The 16,825-nt window shown below is 41.3% G+C and overlaps 1 protein-coding gene across 1 annotated transcript in view; it reads left to right on the top strand.

Moving 5' to 3' along the window:
• Positions 1–2,347: 2,347 nt before the first annotated feature.
• Positions 2,348–16,825, top strand: part of FRMPD4 (FERM and PDZ domain containing 4) — a 303,831-nt gene continuing 289,353 nt past the window's right edge. Inside the window, exon 1 of the mRNA XM_061988547.1 lies at positions 2,348–2,486. Coding sequence (XP_061844531.1) covers positions 2,446–2,486 — 41 coding nt within the window. The 5' untranslated portion in view covers positions 2,348–2,445. The remainder of the gene's footprint in view (positions 2,487–16,825) is intronic.

The following is a 16,825-nucleotide window of genomic DNA, read 5'->3' on the forward strand; positions in this document are numbered from 1 at the left end:
GAGGAACTTTGTTTGATATAGAACATATGTGCCTAATTTTATATATGGTATATCATTTCATCAGCTTCAGTTAGCTTTGTAGGATCTTGGCCTATCTCCTCAGTCTATAAATAAATAATGACAGTTTTATAAATAAATCAGTTTCTAACCAGCTGAAACTGTGTTATCTTTGTAACTTTTACCAATCAATAGAACAGCGTGAATGACAGGCACAGGTTCTGCAGTTTTAAAAAATCTGGTATAACAATAAATAAATACAGTTACATGTAAGAACCATATAAATATTTTGATGCACTAGCATAAAGTACTTCATATGGCACTTCAGAATATGCCCAAACTGTTTAAATCCATGGTAGGCCATCAAGTGTTGTTTTAGCTGGTGGTTCACTGTTCTCCCAGTGTAAATAGATGATCAATCATTCTTTGTTGTTACTGTTTTAAAGAATAGTTTGAAAGCCAATTTACAGTCAGTGTTTGTACTGCCTGTTCTTTTTGTTCTCTTATCAATACCAGTTTTAATATTTTAAAAGTGCATTGTTTTCATGTGGCTGCTGGAGTCTACATGTTGGGCTCTACTCTACTGGAACTGTCTGAGAGAACTGGGGTTGTTTAGCCTGGAGAAGGCTGAGGGGAGACAAGATCACTATAACTACGTGAGAGGAGGTTGTATCAAGGTGGGGGTTGGTCTCTTTTCCCAAGTAATGAATGACAGGACAAGAGGAAACTGGCTCAAGTCAGGGGAGGTTTATATTGGACATTAGGAAGAACTTTTTCACTAAGAGGGTTGTTAAACACTGGAACAAGCTGCCCAGGAAGGTAGTGGAGTCACCATCTCTGGAGATATTAAAAACTGTGTAGATGAGGTGCTGAGGGACATGGTTTAGTGGTGGGCTTGGCAGTGTTAGCTTAGTGGTTGGACTTGATGTTCTTAAAGGTCTTTTCCAATTAAGAAGTTATATAATTTTACCATTTCTTAAGTTCTTGGTTTTGGTGCTGGTGCAAACCTGCAGAAACTCTGTAAAGGTAGGAAGTAAACAGCCTATCAATCTATGCACTGAACAAAAAAACAAATAAAAACACTGAGGTGGAAAAAACTCACTACCATGCTGAGGATTATTGTATTTCAGTGCAGAGCTTGTGTGAAGATGACTTTGAATTTCACCTGTCTTCCTGTCCTGCTCACTCACAGGAAGCTTATAGATAGCTAAACTTCTGTTCCTCTTTTGCAGCCTGAAGCAGGGCAGAAGTGTAAGGCACTGTGTCCCTACTGTTCTTGTGTCAGGACATCTGGACATTTTTCCACAAGATGTGATACAAAGAGTGCTTGATTTTAACTGCATTGCTACAAACTGGCCTTGCCATGTTCCTCTCATGATAAGGACTTCATTCCTCCAAGTCTTTTCTGGCACAGGTAGAGAGGTCACAGGATGGTGACAAGAGCCAGGCACCAAATCTGAGCCATGCTGCCTGTCATCCATCCACCATGAGGACCACTCAACTTCAGGACCAAATACCAAGAGGCTGTCCTCATCCTGGAGGAAAGCATGGAGCAGTGCGGTCGCTGAGGGGAGGTAACCAGCGAGGGGGAAGAGAACCCTCTGCTTTCCCCAGTTTTTCCTTTGGAGGAGGGCTCCGGTCCCCTTGTAAGGCGCAGGGTGCTGCCCCTCGACTAGGGAGGAGCCGCCTCTCGCTCACCGGGGCTGCTCTTCCCCTCTCCCTAAGGCGTGCCCCCCGCCGCCCCTCACTAAGGGAAGCAGCGGCGTGCCGAGCGAGGACATCCCGCACAACGCCAGCCCCTTGCCCTCCTTCCGCGGCAAGCCCCGAGGACAGCTCCGCGGTGGCGGCCGCCCAGGGCCCTCGGCCCGGCCCGCTCCCGGCGGCCGCCGCGCCGCCTCGGGCCGGAGCCAGCGGGCGGCGCTCGCTCGGGCCGCCGCTTGCGCCCTCCGCTCCTCCACGGGAGGGTGAGGCATTGCCGGTGAGAGGAGAAACTCCCCTTTCTACTCTCTCCACCTTCTTCAGTACCCCCCGCCTTTCTCCTTTGGGGATACTGCAAAGAGGCAGCGGGCGACGGAGTGCTGCCGCCTCAGCCTCCCGGTGCGCGGCACGGCGCGGCGGGGGCCCGGGCGGAGGGCAGCTCTCCTGCCGGGAGGCTCCCAGCGCCTTCCTCGTTCCTGCAGTTACCCCAGGGAGGGTGCACGGCAGGCAGGCAGCGGGGCGGGAGGGGGAGCAGAGTGGGAGGGCTGCGCGCAGATGAAAGCTGTGACTGCGAGATGCTGCACGCCCAGCTCCCTGCCGGAGGGGGGTAGCAGCCTCTGCCTCCGCCGGCTCCTGTCTTTGCAAGGGCTGTTGCTGCCGCTGGACGCAACCTTCTCCCGACATGGAGCTGCTGCCGCCGCCGCCGCTGGAGTGAGTGAGTGTGACGGGCAGAGCTAGCCGGCTGCATGGATGGATGTGTTTAGCTTTGTGAAGATTGGGAAGCTCTCCGGGTAGGTGTTCCTGCTCCGCAACCCGCGGGCGTCGGGCGGTTGCGGGCACTGCCGCTGGCCAGCGGGGCCGCGAAAAAGTGGGGGGCTGCCCGGCGTGGGAGCGCTGCGCTCAACTTCCCTGGCAGCGGGGCGAGGGGGCCGGGGTGGGGCGCCGGGCTCTCGCCGCCCCTGGCACCTGCCGGGGCCGCGCCGGTAGCTCTGCACGGGATGACTCGTAGCCCTTTCCCTTCCAGAGGGACAGCGAACGCGTCCCGCGGCGGGCACTTACGGCCGCAGTTGGGAGAGAGCCGTGCCCGCCTTGAAACGCTAGCGTGAAGGGGCAGCCGGAGCGGTGCTGGAAATGCCAAAACGGCCACGGGAGCCGGGATTGGGACTGTGGGGGGTGATGGTGGTGGGGTTGGGTGGTGGTCGCTCTGCCTCCGCGGGTCCGGTGCGGGCAGCGATCATCTGCCCGGGGAAGGGGGCGAACTTCTGAGGGAGCGGGGCAGCCCCTGGCCTGGCCGCGCCACACCGCTCCTCACCGCACCGCACCGCGCCGCGCCGCCGAGAAGGGGCTCCTGCTCCGCCGCTGCGCTCCATGCCCGCGGTACGCGCCGCTCCGGGCACGCCGGCTCCTCCTGGAGCGGTATTTTTAGAGAAGCGGTGAAATCATCGCCAAATTCCGAGCTCAGCCCCTCTGCCGTGTCACACGATGATGGGTGCTGGGGCGCGAGCGTATTTGGCATCTCCTACCCCGTGTTTGTGAGGCATGTACTTCGCATTGTTTACATGAGTGGTTGAGTAGGACTAGTTTTCTTTTTTTTCTTCGCTTTCCGAATAAACCTTCCTTTTAATGGCCTCGGAGTTGTGGTCTCTGGCTATAGACGGTTGCGTTCGCAGCTACTTGGCAGGCCCGAAGCTGCATAGATGGATCAAGAAACACAACAGCCCCTGTTAGCATGTTCTCACTGTAGTTAAATGTGGCCCTTCTCAGTAACAGGGGAAATCATTCGTCATCTCAGGGATGAAATATAAAAGTACTCAAGTTGCAGGATTTTTTTCAGGGTTCTGGTGCAGATAATCTTCCTAAAGGATTTAGCTTTGATCATAGTAACTAGGAGTGTTGCAAATTCTTATGATTCAGTGGTTCCTACACCATAGTTACCATATCCTTTTCTATTTGTGAAGCGCATACAAGGTTTGAAGTGGATGTTGTACAAAGGGGAGAAAGGCCTTGTTAAGGAAGAGCAAAAGATAGCTTGCTCCAGCTGACACTTAGGTAGGGAGCTTGTCAAAATGACAGATGGTCTTTAAAAAACAAATATTGCATGGCTGAAAGTTACAGAGTGCCACAGGTGCAGGCGTAGCCTTTATGCCCCAAAATTCCCACCATTGCACCTGGCTGTGATTACAGCTCTGCTTGTGGCGATGCCAGCACAGAACAGCTGCTATCATTCAAGCACATCACTGTCTCATCCTGCTCACAGCAATTTTACACGATGTGACTGCTACAATGCTAGCAGCCTACTTGGCTTTCCTTGGGTCGTGTTCAGGGCTGATACAGCTGGAGCTGCAGCAGCAGTAGTAACTGCAGTGGAAAGTTTGAGGAGAGGGAAAATATGCTTATGTAGATAAGGAGCAGGTCAGTTACCTGGAAAGAAATATCATACTATGTGAATTGCTTGACCTCCTCTATTTATTTGGAAACAGTGCTTGAGAAAAGCTCCCAGGACTTCATGTCACACTTGGGCTAGAATCAAAGGGAGAGAAAGGGATATGCCACTTGAAAATGGTATTAAGTTGGATACATGGCAGTTTTTATATATGTATCATAAGCTTTGGTCTTTGTTGGCATGTACACCAGATCTGTAGCTTTCTGCATACTTCAGGACACAGCTGTTGCCAATGCTGAGATTTGTATTTGAGTAAAGGCATAAATAGTGTTTCTCTAGAAGAACCTGAAAGTTCTTTTTGAAATGAGATCCCAAGTTTGAAAGCTTAACTCAGCTTCACTTGATTCAAAGAAGTACTTGGAGACTGAGTTTGTCTTGTGGATTGCAGTAAATAATTTTTATACTGAGCTACTCTTAGTTTCTAATTTTCTGGTTGCTAAATGACCTAATAGTTTACACAGGACTTTACTTGCTGTTTCCCAGGTAACAGCTAAGTATCTGTTCCAATTTTATGAGAGCTTCACGGAGTAGACAGGTTCCAGTGTAAACCCCATTTTTAATCCCTCTGTGCATTTGGATTGAAAAACTAGTTTACCTGAAAATACTGGTTCTTTCTTCGCTGTTGGAAGGAAGACCTTTCTGAAAGAAATGAAGGAGATGGGTAACAGTACTTAATTGAGTGTGATCCTGCAGGCAGATTACCTACAGAAAGCTGTTTTGCACTTGGCTGGTGCTGAACTTTTTTATGACTTTTAGTCTTTTAGAAATTTTACTTTGTTGTGCATTCAGATCTTCCTATTTTAGATTGCAAGTCAGCTGTTACAGTTGTAGTCTATAGCCTTGATTCTGCAAGCAGTGGCAGGGGCAAGCTTTGTTGTGCATTGCTACTGGAAGGGGTGCTTCATAAAGTCATGGTGTAATTGTAATAGATGTGGTGAGACTTTAAATTTTCCCTTGATTAATTAATGTATAAGAGCTTTTATCTAGAATAAGCTTAGGAGGGGTATAGACTCTTAGAAGATGGCTATCAAAAATAAGATTTTACATAGTGTGCATGAATCATTATTATATTTTAATTATTTATGCAGGTTTTTAATGTGGTACCTGTGTGTAGAGTCTCGTAAAGACTCTCACTTCTGTAACTGCTTCATCCATGATTGCTGAATGAGAGGGCAATATGGGCATAATCTGGAAAAGGAAATGTGCAGAAATGGAAGAGAATGACAAACTCTTTTTATGACTGATGTAATCTCTAGTCGTCTTTTTCTTTCCTTGCCTTTGTAGGTCTGTTATGTTGTGTACTATGCTTCATGGTAAAGTTTGTGTTGATTTCTAAAGATTGGAGATACCCACCTGACATTGAAAACAACAATATCTGTAGAAATACTGATTGCACTTTCACTGACATAGCCTCTCTCCCACCCTGCTTTTGGAAGTTCACTGATCTAGCAATGGTCAGGAATAATTGTTTTGGTATAAATCTTGTGGCGTCATTCCCTGGAGGAAAAAAAACCCTCACACAATCCTTTTCTTGTAATGAATTTCCAAGTGCAGAGAATGATTGACAAGCCTTGTTTAACGGATCAGTACTCTGATGTGGAGCTGTACAAGGCGAGTGAATATTTTTGTAGTGTAGGCTGCATAAGTGTGTATGGAAGGGAGGATTGAGGATTAGTAGGATAGATAAGGTGCACATAAAAATTGCTGGATTAGGGTGGATCAGAAGACTGTCTTGCCTGATATTCTCTCTTAATTGCTTTTAGTAGCTGCTTGGAGAAAGAGTAGAACGAGCACAGGTATGGAGGAAAATTCTTAAGCCCAGGTATCAGGAGTGGAGGAATGCTGTTGTGCCCAACAGTGAACTGAGTAAAGTGGAGTGTTTTCAAATCTAGATAAGTAGAGTAAGAGGCACAGTTTCAAGTTTCTAGTTGGTACTGGACAAATAACTATTCAACAATAGGTCAGAATAGTGAGCAGAGGTCAGGAGTTTAAGCCTGTATTCAGGGAATAGGTTTTTAGTTTGTTGGGGATGTCTGTTTTCATGATGTCTGTAGAGATCAGTTCTATTTCAGAGCTTTCATAGCAGGATACAAAACTTTCACGTGGAAAGATGGTTGTCTAAATATCACCTGAATGTGACTGAGTTAGGGTAGTAACCCTCCAGAGTTGGGACACACAGCTCCTGTGCCCCTGCTACTTTTTATAGCTCTGCCAAATAACACTAGATATAAATAAACATGATTATCTATATGAGTGGCTATTAACCTGTAAGCTATGGCAGTAGTGGTAAGGGTGGGTTGGATGTCTCTGTCACGCAGTTACCTTTGTGGGAGATGTTCTGATCTCATGCAAGCCATTTCTCACCAGAAAGGAAGCCTCTCAAAAATAGGGCTGCAGTATGGGGTAAGAAAGTAGATGTAGCAGTACCACATTGTGGCTCATAATTAATGGAGAGTTACCTCCATATTCCAAATAGGAGGATACCATAAAAATGTAGACTGATCTTTAATGGTGATGATAATTTGTGGCATGTGATAGGTAAATTTATTGTACCTGAACCTTTTCTGCTCAAGTTTTGCATTGCCATCCGTGATTGTTGAGTTTAAATTTATTCCATTAAAACTGGATGTGAATAGCCATATCCCTGCTATACCACTTGGAATCACCTTTAAAACAACAACAGAACAGTCCCATAAACCTGTAAGGTAGTCAGAGAGCACTCAAATATGCGTTTTTTTTTCCCCTGTGGTTATGCTAAACCTGACTGGATTTCTTGCTGAGGAGGAACCTCTTACAAAGTACTCGTTCATTGAGATTGATAAATCTCACATTCTTAACTTTTGTGCTTATCTTTCCATAGCTGGGCATCTCTAATCAGGTAGATGGACTTGGTAGCTGCAGAAATATTTGGGCTTTTGGGTTCTTAACTGCTTTTCAAAGTGAAGCAAATCTAAACAGACTCCAAATCTTGAGGTCTTACATTTGTGGTCTCAGTTTTTAGCCTTTGTAGCCCTATGCTCAGTCCTGTTCTCTCCAGATACTGTCTTTAGATATCCTGACAAACCGATGTGAAATTTCCTCTCTGGGATCTGTCTTAAAAATCTAACAAACCAGAAGCTGTGTTTGTAGGTTCTGAACACTAGGCACTGGTTTTTACAAGGAAGAAAGTTTCCTGGCTTCATGATTTAGTTATTTTCATGTGACCAAGCAGATGCATGTTTTCCAGGTATAAGGTTCTGAGATTAGTCAGTCAGTTTGATTTTTTTTTTTTTAAAGGAATTTGAGAATATTTTGGGATGCTTATCTGTCTTCTCTTTAGTTTACCAAATAGCATCTTTCTTTACTTGTGATTTTCCTTGTGGTTTTGTTTTCTGTAATGTTTAAGAAGTTGCCTTAATGGAGAGACAATTCAAAGTGCACTTAAGTTACGGATGCTATTTTACATATTATTTTTTTAATAATTTTAATGAATACTCTTTGAAATGATAGTATCATAGCTTGTAAGTTATTTTCAGTATATACAAAAGACTGTGTCAGTAAGAAAGCCTATGATTATCCTTTTCATGCTTAAAAGAGGTAATTTAATTCTAAAAAGGATTTTATTATAATGGATGATAGTTCAAATAATTAATTTCACCTTTTTTCTTGAGAACTGCATTACATTTAGTGAAATATTTGTATATTCATATTAATATGAGGTTTACCTTGTATTTTATTATTTGTCTGTTTTGTTAGCTGACACATGTTATAAAGACATACTTCAATGTCTGTGATGTCAGTAATGTTGTATGTCATAACAGCTTCAGCACTTTAGAGGTTTATTAAAACCACTCCTTATATTATGAACTACTGTAAACTTGTCAAGTGGCCAGTGAATGATGATGCAACTCTGCTAAATATATATGTTCTCAACATACTGTTTGCCTGGTGATACAGTGCTTAAAAGATAAAGCCAGAGTAACCTTGTCTCTGGAAATATTTGAAAAAATAAAATAAAAAAAGAACCCAAAAAACCCCCCAAACCAAACTCCATAATTAATTCTTTTCTTTCTCCCCCTTCCTTCTACTGTGTACTAAGGAAGATGGAATTAGAACTTTGAGAATGACTGCTCTTATGTAAGAAAGTCAAAGCACATGAAAGTTCATTGTAGTGTTTTCATTTCTAGGAAGATGGGTTTTCTGTTTGCTTTTGGGTTTGATTTTGGTGGTGGTTTTTTTTTTTTGAAAACTTTAATCTATGATGTCAAGTCCTTAGTGACGTAGTTGAATCAAGAATCTTGTGAGATTTTTCTTTTATAGTCACAACTTGCACCAATGTTATTGTGCATGCATATTTAAGTCAATCTGTTGATAGTCTTATATGTTTTGAGAAGACAGATAGAAAGATTGTTTTTTTTCTTTCCTCAGTATTTGTTGCTACCAGGCTGAGCCTCAGGTATTTTATAGTTATTGTTTAGTTTTGAGGATTTTTTGTATGGTTGGTTGTTCTGAGAAACCTACTTATCTTTTCAGTTTGACAGATTGACATGGGAAATTGCAGTTAATTTGAAAAAAGTTCCCTAACCAGAAAAGTAATACAAAATGAGGGTGTGTTTCCATGTTTTACAACATTCTAGGTTGTTATGGAAGTGTACCAAGCTGTTTATACAAAATACAAAACATGACCTGAAATAATAACTGAATAGCACATGATCTCAACTCTGCTGGTAATGTGGCAGAGAAGGGGTGTTTTACTGCTCTTGATTGCATTTTCAAGTAGTTATGCCAGTCTGTCACAATGTAGGATCTGACTGAGATGACGAAGAATTGAGTAAGGTCATGTAGAAGTTAGAATCTCTTATAAAATGAACTATCATCTGGGAAGGATCTCTAACTGTTGAAGACAAATACTGCAAAAAAATAAAACGTGAAGAAGGGAAGAGTAATTTTGGTTTCCAGTCCTACATACTGTCATGAACAAGTAGCTCTTTTAAACCAGGTGAGAACGTCCAGGTGCGTGAATTAGTCGTTTTCATGACTGTTTGCCCATAAGCTATTTGGATCCACCACATTGTGGAAATTTCTGCTGCTGATAGGTATAAATATTTAAATGTTGTAGGAACATGCCTTGAGTAGGAATGGACTTCTGATAATACCAAATTGTATTTAGAGCTGCTTTTTATCATTATAAGTAATTGTGTTTAAGGTTTTCTGAAGTACCATGAAAAAAATTGTGAGCCCAAAAGGTTTTACATTTATTGAGGGTATATTGAAGGCTTTTAAAAGAATCTGTGACTGTCTTTTTGATAATTATGCCTTTAACTGGAAATGAAGCAAATAACAGTGCCAATGGTATAAAATTTAATAATGAATTACATGTTCAAATCCTAGTGGAATCAACACTGCTTAAAATCTAAACGTGTGTAGCTACATTGGAGCTAGAAACATCAAGTACTCCAGGACTCAAAAGCCTCTGTGACCTAAATCAGGACACAACCTCTCTGAGCAACCTGAGCCTCAGCACCTTCACACTGAAGGATTGCTTTCTAATGTCTAAGAAGATGGTGAACACAAGGAAGGAATATTTGTATGCTAAAGTCAAGTATGGAGAATGAATCTTTTTATGATCTGAGTTCTTGGTAAAGTTTGCTTTTGGATTCTTCTTGAAATTATTGAAACTTTAAAAGAAAGAGCCTTTGAATATTGGAAGGTATTATGAGCTGCTCTAAAAAAATATATGATACCTATAGGTACAAAAAGTATGTATATGTAGACTGATGAAAACTACTAAGTGATTTATGTTAACAGTCCTAAAAGCCCAGAAAGTGTCTCTTCTGTTACTTGGAATTTATTTCTCTATTTGTACATTTTTGGTTTGGGGGGGGGGGGGCGGTGTTGGGGTGGGAGAGAGAAGACATAATTGTTAAGAATGACCTTGTTTAGGAAGAAAATGTAAAATCAGTATTTATGAAATTTTTTAGTACTGATTCTATGCTATTTTGGATGAAGATTTTCTAGATTTTGCGATTTCACTGTTTGTTTCTAATCTTGAATTTGTGATTGTTACTGTGGATTTTTCAGTACTCTCATATTTAGAGAGCAAAATTCCTGTTAGTCCATGACAGTAAATGCTACCAAAAGCTCCAGCTGTGTAGAGCAAGCTAGGGGTGTGTTGTGGGTCCGAGCTGTGTGTGTTTCACTTGTGCTCTGTATTTGACTGAAATAGAGCAGTAGAGAACTGTAGAAGAAATCTGGAAATAGTCTGTATCTAAGAAGATTAATAGAGCCATGATGCTTCATATTTACCCGAATGCCTGAACAATGCCACTAACTTTGGTGTGCTCTAAATGAGGCTATTGCAAGCCTGATTTTCTCGAAGCAGGAGCTGTAAGAAATTGGAGATTGCAGTTGCACAAAAGACTACTTCTTGGTGATGCTGAAGTTCCAGTTTTTCTTTGCTTGTGATATTAGGCCTTATTCCGACAAATAATGGAAAGTTGTTACAGCACTACCTTTATATGGACTTGCCCACTCTAGAAAGAAGTGCTCTGTTTAACACTGCAATACATAAGACAAGTGTCACTTGTTTTGACTGTACAATGTGATTAATCAAGTCAAAATGTACTACATTTCAGGTAGAAATGGCCAAAATTCACGTGCTTCTTTTTTAACTAAGTTATGGATCATAAGAAACTTGTAGTTTAAAAGAATTTTCTTTTCTTTATTTTTTCCTTGTTCAGAACTTCAGATGATGTTAAACAAAATGTTAACTTTCGTCTTTGAGAAAAATATTTTCTTTCCAGGCAGATAGTTTTCTCGTGAAGTTGGCTATCTACCTAGGTTTGGCTGCTTTGCATTATATATTGTATGATACCTGTCATGTTTACAAGGAGTGAATTCACCTCTGACTGGGCATGAAGTGGGACAGAGGAAAAACTCCACATGGGGAATGACCTGTGCTTGGCTATTCTGCTTTAAGGGCAGGGTCAATAGAGGCTACAGCCTGTAATAGGGAAGGAGTGGTAGAGGTAGGAAGATAGAAGAAATAGGAGGAAGAAAGTTAATGAATGTTGTATTGAACGATGTGTTATTTGCTGTGAGTGAAGTAATTGTTCAAGACTAGCTGATCTTTATGTGAAAGGTGGACTTGCATTGTTGTCTGGCTAGGATTTTATTTCCTTCATAAAACTGATTGAATTAATTGGTTAGATGTGTTATAATCTGGGCGAGTGATATCTGAAGAAAGGGAAGAATTCGCTCCAGCATTGCAACACAAAGAAGTACCTATATTTTCTTTTAAGATTTGAGTTTCTTCTTGAAATGCTTTCTTTCTCCAAGGGGTTTCTGGTAGCTGAGCTCAGGCTAGCTCAACACATGAAGTAATAAGGTGGTCCCTATCTCTCTCTATTCCTTCTCCTTAAGAGACACTGCAGTCATGATGGTGAGTTTTCTCAGCTGAAGCCTATCCTCTACACTTGATGCTTCGTGAACCTTGTAACTTTTCTTTTGCCTCAAATGAAAATAACTTGACTACAAAATCTGTACTAACTGGGAAATGTGCTTATGTTTTATTGTGGCTTATGCCAAAAACCAGAAGGCTTTTGTTTTTTTTCCTCATTGGTATGGGGAAGAATTAAGAGTATGTTCTGGCACTCTGAAGCAGTTTGAGGGGGCTCTTCTGTGATGTGGTCAACCTGATGTAACTGTTGATTGGCAGGAGGCCTCAGGGGAATGCAGGGTCTTATCCCTGTTTTCTTCTGCTTCCGCCCCCACCTTCTCTTTTTAATATTCTCTGCCACCCTTTATGTACATCTTACACCATGGTGAGATACTTCTTCAGGGACTGAAAAGATGACAACTGGTTTTGGTATGTTTCTTTTCTGCTGGTATGGATATTTAAACCAGCCTGGCAGAAGTGACTGGAGCATGTTGTTTTGGGCAGAAAGGTGGAAGAGGAGAAATGAAAGTGGGGCTTTTGGCACCTGTCAGCTCCATTGCATCTCATTTGGTGGTGGGAGTTGCTGTGGGAGACTGGAGACAGAGACCTCTCTTGAGTTGCCCTTGGAAACTGAGAAGTCAGGATGTTGAGAACCACATACCTGAGTGAATTTGAGAAGGATGGAAAAGATAGGTTGGAGGGGGAAAGGCACTATTTCAGCCCCTCTGAAATGCCTTAGGTCATTACTGTCTCCTCTGGCATCTCTGCACCTTCTCCTGCCTTTGGACCCTGTTCTGCTGCCTTTGAGTGAAACCAAGTCCAAGTTCTGAGTGCTGAATGCAGTATCGAGGTATTCCACCCCTGCTTGTGTGCCATGTGGTCTAAAGAAACTGGCTTCGTATTAGTTGGAATTGCATTTAAAAGTGAATTTCTCTTAATATCTTTACCCTACTGAGCAGGAGAAGAGAGCAGTTGTCCAAGGGATTCATTTTCCCACATTGCTGGTGGAAGATGAACTGTCAGGGACCAAGGAGAGGTTTTTTCATTTTTTATGTAATTAACACATGTGCGTTCATAGCAGTGGGTTTGTGGTTATATCCTTTCCATTTGCATGTTTTCTGGATTCTGGAAACTGTCTGAGAGATAAAAGGTTTCTTTTCAAATGCTCTAATTCTAAACTTGGAAAGAATATCTTACAGAAGCTAGTGTAGTGTGTCTGTGCTGCTTCTGAAACCACAACAAATATTTGGAGAGTGTTAATGGCTTGGTTTTCAAACGCTCATCATTTTTAGGCTGGAAATGGAAGATTATAGGTGCATTAATTAACCTGAATTTTTAATTGACTTTCTTTTTTTTTTAAATGCAAAGAGGAGTAAACCTCAAGGAGTTTCCATACAGCAGTTTTTCTGATCCTGCTGTATCTTCTATCATTCCTTATACATATATGGCACTTTGGCAACCCCTTCCTTGTCTATCAGTTTCATACTTTGTGATATTTACCTGTCAACTCTATCACATGAAAAATGTGGGCTAAAGAAAGTGATGGTTATGGAAATCTTGAAGGATCTAAAGGATCACTCTAAAAAAAACCCACAGCAAATCATTCAATTGAAAAAAAAGTAACTAAGAACTATTCAATCTCTTTTTAAAAATTGTATTAAAATATAGTATATCGGGGAAGTACTGTCAGAAAGCACAATGAAATATAGTGTAGTTTTTACTCTTTTCCGGATGGTTAACATCATTCATCTCACAGAATCACAGAATGGTAGGGGTTGGAAGGGACCTTTAGAGATCATCTAGTCCAACCCTCCTGCCAAAGCAGGTCCACCTAAATCAGGTTGCATAGAAGTGTGTCCAGGCAGGTCTTCAAGACCTTCAAAGAAGGAGACTCCACACCCGGATGACTAGTATTTAGTACGTCTTTAAGAAGACCATTTTATAAGTAATATTCTTGGAATACCGACAATGAAATAAAAGCCCATTTAGCTTTAGTTGACATGCTTAGATAAAGTACTTACAATATCTTTATTTTTCATGCAGAATATATTGCATATTTGTGTACTGTAAACTTGGGGTTTTTTTCAGAGCAAAATATTACTTATTTTTATTCTGTTTTTTTATGTCTTTGGTAGGCATTAAGGTACAGGCCTTCTTGAGAAGTGGATTTTCCAAAAAGGCAGTGAAAATGGGCAGTGTGAAAAGCTGGCAGATTCTGTGCCCCTTCAAATTGTTTCCATGCTTGCCCTACTGGATTCAAGTTTTCCACAACACCGGAGTGTGATACCTGTTGTGGTGATTGCTAAATAAACTGAATAGTAGCCCCCTATGTAAAGGGTAAGGGAGGAACCTGTACTTTTCTAGATGTCAGGACAAGCTTCATCCTTCATCTCAACAAACGTACTGTGTATTTATTTAATGGAGAAATGTTGATTTACTCTTTGTTGTGTTTTCTAAAGCTCCTCTCATCCTCATAATGTTCTATGGCCTTGAAATGAATAGACAAGTGTATGCTTGTGGAAGTGTTTCCCTTTCGTTTGTGTTCACTAGCTGGTAATGTCAGAGTTCGTCCTGTTGTTTTCATGTTCAATGCTGCTTCTCAAAAAGAAAAATTCTATTTTCATGTTAAATGTTGAAAATATTTCTTTCATAGGACAAGACAAAGCAGCATTAGTTTGTTAGTTTGTTGTTTTTTGGGTTTTTTTTTTCCAAATGATTCATAGTTTAGTGCTTCAATGAGCAGCTTTCTAATTAGACATCACAATACCTATCCTCCTGGGCATTGTTTCAAAATGGCTGAACTTGATTTTAGCTGCATAAAATATCACTGGATCAACACATATTTGCCAAACTCTAATGATAACAACTGACATTTATTCTGTCCAGTGTTCAAGGTGCTTGATTTTTCCATCCCTGAGTATGGTGGTAAGCAGAAAAGTTTATCTCAGTTTCTGTGGTAAGGTTTGTGTGGGGAGTTTTGTGGAGACTTGGCTAGAGAAAAGAGGACATGATAGAATACAGCTCTCTTGCTCTCATGGCCTTGAGCAGGAGTCCAATAGCTTATCGCTTAGTGCTTACTGCCTAACCAGCTGTATTCTATCATGTCCTCTTTTCTCTAGCCAAGTCTCCACAAAACTCCCCACAGTTTGCTGCTTTATTTCTCTCCCACCCTCACCACCACACCCCAAGTTTTCCACTCAAAGGAACTTGCTTATGCTGGATCCCCCCTTTCACAATGAGTACTTAATGCTGATTTACAAGTTGGCATGATTGCTTGGGAGTATTGACAGGGGCACATGTGTGTACATACTGAATGCAAAAAGACACCTTTTTGCACCACCATTTTTTACATGAATTAGTTAATTTTTTTGCTTTTAAAGACATTGAGAGAGACAATAGGTGGTGTGTGCTTTATACTTATGTTCAAGGGAAAGCAATTTTAAGCATTAAGCAGAAAATTTGCTGTTAGTTCTGTCTTTAGTGTTTAGTGACAAGGAGGCTTAAAGTTTGTGTAATGATTTGTAAAATAGGGAAACTTTGTTTTTGTTTTTGTGTGATATTTTAAAAAACTTTAGTGAGTAATGACAGCATAGCTACTTTGTTTTTCAAATACATACAGTCACCATGGAAGTGTTCAGGGCCAGGCTGGATGGGGCTCGAAGCAGCCTGGTCTAGTGGAAGGTCAAATAGCCCTGTGTACAGTGTCTCTTTATTCACTAAGTAAATAACAGCATAATTTGAACTGCAGCCAAAAGTTTCTTTGCAGGTTTAACCATGGCTCTTATTTCATCTGGTAGGACCTGCCTGTCCCAGATGCTGGTTCTCTTTGTCTAGTCAACCACAACTTGTCCCACATACCCTGAGTGGAATTAATTAAGTGCCTTCAGTGCAATGCTGCAGTAGCTACTGCTGTCAGGTTGGTTGAGGGAAGGAAACCTGCTATACATTTTTAGGTCTGCTTCCCTGTGCTGATGGAGTGCTTCTGAGTGTGACGGTTCCCAGGCTTGGCAGACTTTTCAGCTGGGATGTAAAATTTGTATTACATTTCCAGATGACATGATCTACTATCCAAACTGGCAGGCTTAGTCCAGCAACTGTTTTGAATAATTTGTTGAATGACTGGCATTAATAATGACAGAACAGTTGCATGTTTGGGAGTACAGGGGTGTGTAAATGCACCAGTGCGTACACATGCCCACTCAACTTACTGTACAGCTCCTATAAAAAATGTATTGAGAGTCTGCTATATAAATGTAACAGTCATTTGAGAGGCAAAGACCATGTCTTTCCATTCTTAAGCTAGGCTTTCATAACTCATGCCTGTTATGTTGAAAGTTATGGTTCTATGTAAATAAGAAAAAGTACTGTATCTCTGCAGTAAGGAATTTTTAAACTTTAGGGCATGCTGACTTGTTCAGTATTTTTTGACATTTATCAACACATGCATAAAACACAAACATTCAAGATAGTGCTAATGGTGGATGGAGAACTAGGTGGAGAACATACTTCTGGGGTCATCAGGCATGGACTCTGTTTGGGCTTGATGTAAAGATCAGATCACAGAATTCATCTGTCACCTGGTAAAATGTGGGAGAGAATGGTTATTCCATAAGAAACTAATAGTTCTAATTACCTAGTTAGTTGTGTATTTTTTAAGATGCCCTGATTATGAGAGGGGAAATAATTAAAGACAATTTTTTCTGCTTCCTCATAGAAAGAAGGATGAGTTGTCATCTGGATGTCTATAAGATAATGAATGCTGACTTCCAAATGAGCATGCCAAGTCATCAGCTAGTTTTGAAATTTAAGACTGCCTTTGGCATTATGTTATATCAATTAAGTATTGGGCTTTATTCAAGAATTTTCCAAAGGACACCCTATTTACATGTGGAAGAGTCTTAAAACATGGTTTTCTAGTGCATAATTACATTTATTTTCATGTAAGTATTTTTACATTTTATGTTTTGGTTTTAAGACTGCTTTCCTCCGTCCCATGTCCATATAGCAATTCTGATTGATTGCAGTGACACTTGGTGGTGACAGACGAGTGGATCACCTGCAGTCTGCTCAGCTTGCTTCTGGATTTAGCCCCCCTCTTTCTGATTTTATCATAAACAGGTCAGAAAATCTGGGTAAATGCTTTTGCCGAGAACATTTAGTGTGATATGTCTGTTAGTAATTTGGAAGGAACTTTCCATGCGTGTTGCTGGATTACAACTACAGCATTTTTAAAAAGAATTAGTTTCCATTGTAATGGGAAAATATAAGAT

The sequence above is a fragment of the Colius striatus genome, chromosome 1 (genome assembly GCF_028858725.1).
Source record: "Colius striatus isolate bColStr4 chromosome 1, bColStr4.1.hap1, whole genome shotgun sequence".
Taxonomy (NCBI): Eukaryota; Metazoa; Chordata; class Aves; order Coliiformes; family Coliidae; genus Colius; species Colius striatus.